Raw genomic sequence first — 9,985 nt, 5'->3', positions numbered from 1 at the left:
TGATAGTGAGTTTTTTCAGTTATGTTTGAAAATTATTGAGCAGCCTAATAATGACTATGACTTGTTTACTAGCTGCTAGTTATCTTCCATCCCACAGGTAAAACATATAAATAGTAAGAATGAATAAATTAATTACAACTTAATATTAAAATGTTAATAGCAACACTTTATTTATGAAGATATAAATCATTCACTACCATGGGTGAGCTAGTTTTATTTTATCTCCTACGAATGATTGCAGACAGTTTATGGTCTCAGTTCCCTAGTCAACAGAAATATACATTTGTGGTTTTTTTCTGCAAGTTTCCTCCTAAGTTTCAAAGACTTTCCACGTGACTTATTTGAAATGAGCTGTAGGGACCATTCCAAGAAGCATAAGCCGCATATATAGACTGATACACGAGAACTTTTCATAACACCTGAGCCTGGGGAGACGAGAGCATAAGAGAGTCTGTCTACCAGAGAACGTTATTGGGGGCCACACCACATCCTGCTCCATAGTGCAGGCAGGTTCCACCCCGGGTAACAGCAAAGGGGTTTTTCTTTCTTACTTACTTTCTTTCTTTTTTTTCAAATATATTTTGGAACAGTAAAAAGATACCCTGTAGATCACAAGCTCCCTCACAGACTCAGGGAAGCCGTTTTAATCAAATATCACCAGCTCAGTTTTAGCTGCTGATAGCAAATAACTTTATCTCACAGTTTACATTCACTTTTGGTTTTGTATAGCAGTGACTTCCTTATCCGTATAGCAACTGCATTGCTCTCCTTGTGGATCCTGTCGTTTAGAAGCTGCATTCTTATCTCAGAAGGTAGCTTGGCATCTGGGTCCTGCAGTCAGACATCCAACGAGCCCATCGGTCAGTAGCCACTGGATCCCATTCAGTGTGCTACATCTCTGCTCTTTCAAAATTTACTGGAGATTTCCTTGGAATTCCTGGTGTTGTCCCATGTGGATGCCTTGTTTTTAATCACCAGAAGAGGCAACATGTCAGACAGGTCACCTTCAACCAGCAGTACATTCCACAGAAGCGCCCCAAGCACCTCCGGATCAGAAGCAGATGTGCTGTCCCAGGTGCAGTAACTATATACACTCAGTATTATTACATTTTGGAAAGACAAAATATGATACTACTACTACTAATAAGATGTATGGTAGTCCCATCATTCATTTATATATATATATATATATGTGTGTGTGTGTGTGTGTATATATATATATATATATAATATATACATACACAGGTATATATATATATATATATATATATATATATACTAAGGAGGTAAAGAATGTGAATAAGAAATGTTGTGCTCCTAAAAGGGACACTAGATTTTTCTTTGCATAAATGTTTTGTAGATTATCTATTTATATAGCTCATGGGGGGGGGGGGGGGGGTTTGTAAAAATGTATAGTTTTGCTTATTTTTACATAAAATTGTGCTGAATTTCAGATTCCTAACCAAGCCCCAAAGTTTTAGATATATACTGATGTCTACAGACTCCTGCTTGCTCCTGTTTGTGTAAAGGGTCTTTTCATATGCAGGGAAGGGGTGGTCTGATCTTCCTGCTTTCTCAGCCCATTGCAGTGGGTATCCCAGCCTAACCTCATTAACATTGCTAAATTGGGAGCTTCTAAGTATGTTTTTAAAAGGTTTTATACTGGATTTATTTCAATATCTGTGCATATTCTTATTTATAGTAGTGTCTATATATATATATATATATATATATATATATATATATATATATATTTTTTTTTTTTAAACAATGAAAAACACACACACATGTTCTTTGGTAGTGCAATATGTAGAAATTGTATTCAATATTTCTGTGCAGAATAAACCTTTTTTGTAACACTTCTGGAGGCTTGTACATGTCAACTAATACTGTGGGAATTACCCCATCAGTCAATGAACAATATATACCTAGGTGGGTATTAGTCTCAAATTGTATTTAATTTGGATTCAAATGTAAATATTTTCTTTTTAAACAAAACAAATTTTAATATACTTATTTGTTGCTTTCATTTACAAGATTGAATATTTTACATCACATTTTCTTTTAACAATATCCAGTAAATAATTCTATGGAAAACTATTTTAAATCTAGTCATACTCAACCATTTAATGTGAATGTGCTTTTGTGCCATCACTGCAGTGCAATGACACCTGTTTGGAGTGTGACAGAGAATTAGCCTAGGTGGTAAATTATAAACTAACACCATTGGTTAAAGATGTTTATCTTACACTAAATATTTAGTTTCACATAATTTATTTGTTTAATGTTCTTTTTAAACAGACAATGCACTGTAAAACTGATTTCCCCTTAATTACCTATTATACCAGCAGCAGAGTATAAAATGTATAGGAAATTGCTCCTGACACCAAAACCATTAAAATGCCCCGAGCTTGCAGGGAAATCAGAAACAGGTATCTTATAACTTTTGTACACATGATTGCATCCTTCTCTTATCTCTGCTTGTATACCAAACCAAATAAAGAGAGCAATTAAAAATGAACATGTCATTAATAATCACGCTTTCCTCCCACTGGAAGTGTAATTTCTTCTGCTTTTTTAATGCAAACACATTTACAGAGGTGTGGATACCACAGGCAAAACAGATATTTAAAAAGGTTACCCCTTTCCTTGTACAGAAAAAGCAATTCTAGCCAAATACATTTATAAAATAAAGGTTCGCGTCTCTAGAAACATCAAAACAAATAAATCTTTTATAAATGAGGCAGTTTAAATCTCTTTGATTGTATGACTGACTTCAGGAGAAAGTTTTTGTTTTGTTGTAAACGGGATTCTATTACATTAAAGGGACAGTCTAGGCCAAAAAAAAACTTTCATGATTCAGATAGAGCATGTAATTTTAAACAATTTTCCAATTTACTTTTATCACCAATTTTGCTTTGTTCTCTTGGTATTCTTAGTTGAAAGCTTAACCTAGGAGGTTCATATGCTAATTTCTTAGACCTTGAAGGCCACCTCTTTTCAGAATGCGTTTTAACAGTTTTTCACCACTAGAGGGTGTTAGTTCATGTATTTCATATAGATAATACTGTGCTCGTGCATGTGAAGTTATCTGGGAGCAGGCACTGATTGGCTAAACTGCAAGTCTGTCAAAAGAACTGAAATAAAGGGGCAGTTTGCAGAGGCTTAGATACAAGATAATCACAGAGGTTAAAAGTATATTATTATAACTGTGTTGGTTATGCAAAACTGGGGAATGGGTAATAAAGGGATTATCTATCTTTTAAAACAATAACAATTCTGGTGTAGACTGTCCCTTTAAGCTAGACTTGTGAGATATTACACTCTTTTTAATTGGTTAATTTTGATCTCAAGGGACAAAAGAATAGTTAACGTACAAATAATTGGGAAATACTATTTAATATATATATATATATATATATATATATATATATATATATATATATATATATATATATATATATATATATATATAAAAGCACATCATTAATATTTAATTCTTTTGAACTGTATATATCAAAAATGCTTTGCAAAACCAGTGGCTTAAAGGGCCACTAAACCCAAAATCTTTCTTTCATGATTCAGATAGAGAATAGAAATTTAAACAACATTACAATTTACTTCCATTATTTATTTTGCTTCATTTTTTAAATATCCTTATTTGAAGAAAAAGCAATGCACATGGTGAGCCAATCACATGATGCTTCTATGTGCAGCAACCAATCAGCAGCTAGTGAGCATATCTAGATATGCTTTTCATCAAAGAATATCAAGAGAATAAAACAAACTAGATAATATAAGTAAATTATAAAGATGTTTAAAATTGCATTCTCTTTCTAAATCATAAAAGAAAAAATGTGGGTGGCATGTCCCTTTAATTTGCTGTTTCTATGTAAACCCTCAGAGATACTTAAAAATAGTTATATATAAAATAGTCTGATGGAGCAAGGTAGAGTGTTCCAGAGAGAAGGGAAACATGGAATAAGTCTCGCAGCAGAGTGTAGGAAGTGCTAAGGATGGCAGAGGATAGAAGTAGATCAGAGATTGTCTTTATAATGAATCCGTTTGTGTCACCATGTGTGGTACTCTAGACTCAAGGCTAAATGCTAAACATTGAAATAGTCTCACAATTGCATATAATACTACCATCTCCTTGGCATTGTTATACAGCTCCATGTACCTTCAACAAACTTATGATAGATTCTACTTACAACAATCCTTGTAGACTATTCTTGTAACATTTGAATGAAAACAACAAACAGTTTATAAGGTTTTTATATGAAATGGAATTTCATCTCTGCTGTGCACAGGCTTATTTGTTTATACATATATCCAATAAATTATATGATATGCACTGTTTTAGATTATTGGGTGTTATAGCCATTGTTATATAGATGATTAGTTAGCCGCGTATGAGATTTTATGGTTCCATAAAAATTTGCTTGTATTTTCTGACTATAAGTGAATCATTTTAATGTATTTGCATGCAGTGTTTGAGGTATTATGCCACACTTTTGTCAAGTGTCTGTCTACATTTCTCCCTACTGGAATTTTACAAACATGTTTTGGTGAAAAACAAATTATATGGAATCCAAAATCCTTAAAACATGATTTTAAAATAGCTATCACAAATTAAAATGAGTAAATGTATATTATTTATAGATCAGTTGTATATATATCAGTTGTAATACAGTTTAAAGAATGTCCTATTAATAGTTCTAATGCAATACAGGTATAAAGATTAAAAAAGATTAAAATTATTTTACCATCTCATGAACAGAAATATCTACTAGATTTAGCACAGATCAGTAATATTATAGTTCATTATGTCATCAATATATCTTTTAGGTTAGATAAACCAAATATGAAAGGAATTAGGGAAATATGAAGTGTGTGTGTCTGCCTAACCCTCTATAGTATCTATAAATGTTACATTTTCCACAATACGGTAGCATCTGCTTTGTGTTCTTATATCCGTAACCCAGAAAAACCACATGTAGTACACTCTAATAATTTTTGACGAGCCATGTTAAGATGAGCGACTTTGAATTTCCTGAGAAAGTGGTAAAATGCTTATGACGGTTGGTTAAATTTTTACATAAGCATTTGTTAAACAGTGAGGTAAACTGCTTTGTATGTACTGTATTTGGGAAGGGTTAAGCCATTAAAACCAGACAGTGGAAACATTTTTTGTCCTAAGACACATCCTTTTTCTATTTTTGGCAAAAACAACATAGAAGCTAAAAATATATAAATGGATTGAAAGATCAAAATTGAAATGTGCATTGATGTATTTCAATTTTTAATAGAAGCATTTTGCAATATACTTCAATTAGCACAAATTATTTATAGTAAAAGTCATGACTGTTTCAGCAGCATATGCACATATGCTATGTGTGACTAGAGGATAAGTATTTAAATACCATGCCTGTTCAGAGAGCTGGCGGAGGTGTGTATTACGTCAATGAAGACTTAATTTGTGTCATACCAGCCACTGCTGACTCTCAGAGAAGGTGCGGTGTCTGAACACTGGTGCACAGTCACTTGCAGCGTATGTGAATTTGCCGCTGAAAAACTAAAATCTTTTACAAGAAGCAGTTTTGCAAAAATGTTACTATTTAAAGGGACAGTCTAGTATAAATTAAACTTTCATTATTCAGATAGGACTTTTAATTTTAATCAACTTTCCAATTTACTTTTATCATCAAATTTGCTTTTTTCTCTTGGTATTCTTAGTTTAAACTAAAAATAGGTAGGCTCATATGCTAATTTCTAAGCCTTTGAGGGCTGCCTCTTATCACATGCTTTTTAAATCTCTTTTCAACACAAAGAGACAGAAATTACACGTGGGCCATATAGATAACACTGTGTTCAGGCACAGGGGGGTTATTTAAAGGGACACTGATGTTTTATTAAATTTTCATGATTCAGATACAGCATGTAATTTTAAACAACTTTCCAATTTACTTCCATTAAAAAAAATGTGCACAGTCTTTTATATTTACACTTTTTTGAGTTACCAGCTCCTACTGAGCATGTGCAAGAATTCACAGACTATACGTATATGCATTTGTGATTGGCTGATTGCTATCACATGGTACAGGGGGAGTGGAAATATACGTAACTTTGAAATGTATTAGAAAAAAATCTACTACTCATTTGAAATTCAGAGTAAATGCTATTGTATTGTCTTGTTATCTTGCATTTGTTGATTATGCAAATTTCATTCATTTCAGTCATTTAAGATTAAGCACAAAACAATGCTAAATTTAAGACAATAGATAATAAACAGTCACAGTCATGTGATCAGGGGCTGGAAGAAGGTTCTTAGATACAAGATAACCACAGAGGTAAATAGTATATTAATATAACTGTGTTGGTTATGCAAAACTGGGGAATGGGTAATAATAAAGGGATTATCTATCTTTTAAAACAATAACAATTCTATGGTAGACTGTTCCTTTAACATTTAACACCTTCACTATTGAAAATTTCAGAAAAAAAACTTACCCAAAGTACCAGAGAAATTTTAGCATTTTTGCTATCACTCCATTTAAACACAAATAAAGCCCTTGTTTTTTTTAACTTTACTATGAAATTAGAAAGCGTCTTATTGCAGCTGCATACCCCACTTCTGAAAATCACATCAGTGTGCAGATTAAAACTTTAACTTATTTATTTGATTTTTAAATCATTTAAAGTTTTATTTATGTAGTGTAGATCCCACCTCCCTGATCACCCCAAAAATGTTCTTTAACCCTCCCCCCTCCCACTGCTCTCCGCCATATTTGTTACTGGCAGCCAGTCTGCCAGTAACAAATGATTTTATTTTTATTCTTATATTTTATGTTTATTATTTATTTTATTTCCTGTAGTGTAGGGGAGCCTCTCCTTCTCCCCTGCCTACTACTGTTGCCAAAGTGTAGGGAACTCCGCCCCTCCCTCCCCCCCTCTTCGCTGGGCTGCCCACCCGCTTCCATTCTTCCCTCCTCCCACTTGGCAACAACAAATGATTGTGCATACAGTGTCACTCTCTGTAACGAGCTGCTATCTGGCTTCATATGGTAAGGGAGCACGATCATCAATGATTCAAAAACCCACATGAATTGTAGATTCAGAGACTGGCAATATATAAAGACATGAAATGATATAAGTGAGGATTTGAACCTGTGACTCTGAGGTTTGAACAGGTACAGTTCAACCAACTGAGCAATCTCACATCTGCCTGAGCGATAGTGCCCTTTTGATAGTCATTGCAAAGCACTATTTGGAGTTTAAAGGACATTGACCTATTGGGTACAGCTACAGTAACAAAGTTACTATTTACCATGTCCTTGTTGTCCTTCTGTATCTGTAGCTCACTTCAAAACTGATCTCTTATTTTACCCCATTACAGAAACCAGTTGGTAAAGCTCAACATCGTTATACAAAGCATAAATAAAAAATATCCAACAAACAGCAGCACAAAAATTCATATCTTTATTATGAAACAAACAATTTCCCATCATGCTGCATAAACTTTTAAAATCATATTATATACAGAGCTGAAATCACAATGAGGCTGATAATTAACCCCAGATGTACCAATCCACTCACTGTTACAGAAATGTATTATACTGCATCCTTAAAGGAACACTACCCATTTAATTTCTCAATAATATCTTATTTGTATAGCCAAAAGGTCTTCCTCTTTTTGCTATTAGTTCCCTGTTGCCATCCATTCTAGGTTTCTAAATGTGTTCAATTACTTAAAAAGTACCTGTGATATAGTATGTCCTGTATTTAAAAAAAGTTTGAAACTGGGGCTTATACTGGTTTGCGCCATCTTGGAATTTAACATTTGCATAGGGTGACTATATTGCCGCTTTAAAAAGGGACACATATGAAAAATACATATGTCAGGGTTCTTATACAAAACATTTCTTTAAATAGCCCTGAAAACCGCCCTGACATATGCATTTTTCATATGTGTCCCTTTTTAAAGCAGCAATATGGTCACCCTACATTTGCAGGCAGTGAGTGTGACAATACAACTGCTAAATTCTAAAGAAATTAATTCACGTAACTCAGTTACCAACTCCTATAAAACAGCTGTAAATATGACTTTCTAGCACTTTTATTTCTAACAAAATGCAGACAAGAGTGATATAAAACTGCATAAACTAGCAGTTATTGTGTTTCATTTTCTACTTAACCCTTATAGAGTAAAACCCTCTGATAGGTTAAACGCAATAAGTACGTGGAAGAAGAGTAATTCAGTGAGTCATAAACAGATAGGGATCATTTCAGGGAAACTCAGTGACACATTGCTTCGCTAACTGCCCTCTTTTTTCTTAATAACAACTGTCTTTTCTCTGTCTTGTCTGATGCTCCTGTGATCTGCTACCTTCTTAGTATCACTGGTGTTCAAGTGATAACATCTGTCTAGCTCTTGGCAGGGACAGTCCCAAATAACAGAAAAATCTGTCACAATCCCTAAACAAATTTCCTGTTTTTTATTTGTTTGTTTTTTGTGTAAAAGTTTTAATGTAACAAATAAAAGATACAAAAAACAGTAAAGTGCTGAGTGCTGCCTCCTGTAGAGGATAAACTATTATATATTACTAAAATTCTACTGCATAAATCAGTAATACACATACAATGATCTATACTGATATTAGTGCAATCAGGTGTAAACTAGTGTAGCAAGGCTTTAACCAATTAAAAACAAATGGTGATAGAATACAAGAAAATAAAGAGGAAAAACAGTAAAGTCCTTATTACGGTTCCTGAGATTGAAGTCGTAAACCAGTTCTGTTTTCCCCTTCTCGACTTAAGATATTTCTGCAGCTTTTCGTAAAGGAGCATTCAACACAAACACTGAAAAAACAAAGAACAGGAAAAGCGCACAAACGCATCTAAGTGCAGATAAAATAGTCTCTTTATTTGTAGCCCTACGCTAGTAGGCTGCAACTTACAAGATAAAACGATACGACAGGCACATCAGTACAGAGTGAGCAGATGTCGGCAAAACGCCAGATTACAAAAGTTGTTTGAAAACTTCACACAATTTCCAGGGAGGCTCCCACATCTGATGTTATCACAGAGAGAGTGGAGCCGAGGAATTAATTGCTTTTTTGCTTTTTTTAAAGGGACAAAAATCGAAATCTCCATAGATGCATTTTAATTTTGAATAGAAGCATGTTTGTAATATATATGTATTAGCAAAAATGCTTCTAATAAAAGCTATGAATGTTTCAAAAGTGTATTTAGGTATGCGCCGTGCACCAGCATTTTAAACACAGCACTTGCTCAGAGAGCCTAAGGTGCTTGTAACGTCTGGTAATGACTTATTTTGTTAATTGATGACATGATACAAGCCCCACTGATGCTCTGGGCAGCTGCAGTTTTTACAATGCCGGTGCACTGAGTATATCTAGCTATGTTTCACATGCACGTGCAATGGAAAATATTAACACTAAAACAGTAATAACTTTTACTAGAAGAATTTTTGCGAACACATGTATATTGCAAATATGTTTCTATCCATAGATGTAATTCATCTATGTGCATTTAAATTTTGACTGGAATGTCCCTTTAATTATGTATGATTGCTGGCGGCACCCAAGTTAAGAGGAAGGAAACTCACCTGTCACTGAAACCTTGATGACCGGACGAATCGCTTAGACGGAGGGCGGAGGTGAACGTGCACGGGTAATCTGGTGTTTTGCCGACATCTGCTCACTCTGTACTGATGTGCCGTTGTATCGTTTTATCTTGTAAGTTGCAGCCTACTAGCGTAGGGCTACAAATAAAGAGACTGTTTCATCTGTACTTAGATGTGTTTGTGCGCTTTTCAAAAGTCCATTAAAAAGCAATTCCTCAGACTCAGTTTCAGCATGTTGTACCTTGTGCCAGTCCTGGCAGTACAAAACCATGCTAGATAAATACTTTATAAAAGGAACTTTATGGGGTCGATCACAATCCCTTAGAAAAAACTTTTTAA

The 9,985-nt window shown here is 34.1% G+C and overlaps 1 protein-coding gene across 1 annotated transcript in view; it reads left to right on the top strand.

Moving 5' to 3' along the window:
* Positions 1–829: 829 nt before the first annotated feature.
* BATF3 (basic leucine zipper ATF-like transcription factor 3) overlaps positions 830–9,985 on the top strand; it is a 74,581-nt gene continuing 65,425 nt past the window's right edge. The window contains exon 1 of the mRNA XM_053709361.1: positions 830–1,075. Coding sequence (XP_053565336.1) covers positions 989–1,075 — 87 coding nt within the window. The 5' untranslated portion in view covers positions 830–988. The remainder of the gene's footprint in view (positions 1,076–9,985) is intronic.

The sequence above is a fragment of the Bombina bombina genome, chromosome 4, assembly GCF_027579735.1.
Source record: "Bombina bombina isolate aBomBom1 chromosome 4, aBomBom1.pri, whole genome shotgun sequence".
NCBI lineage: Eukaryota > Metazoa > Chordata > Amphibia > Anura > Bombinatoridae > Bombina > Bombina bombina.
Note: the sequence above shows the minus strand (reverse complement) of the source record. Positions and strands in the feature narration are given on the sequence as shown.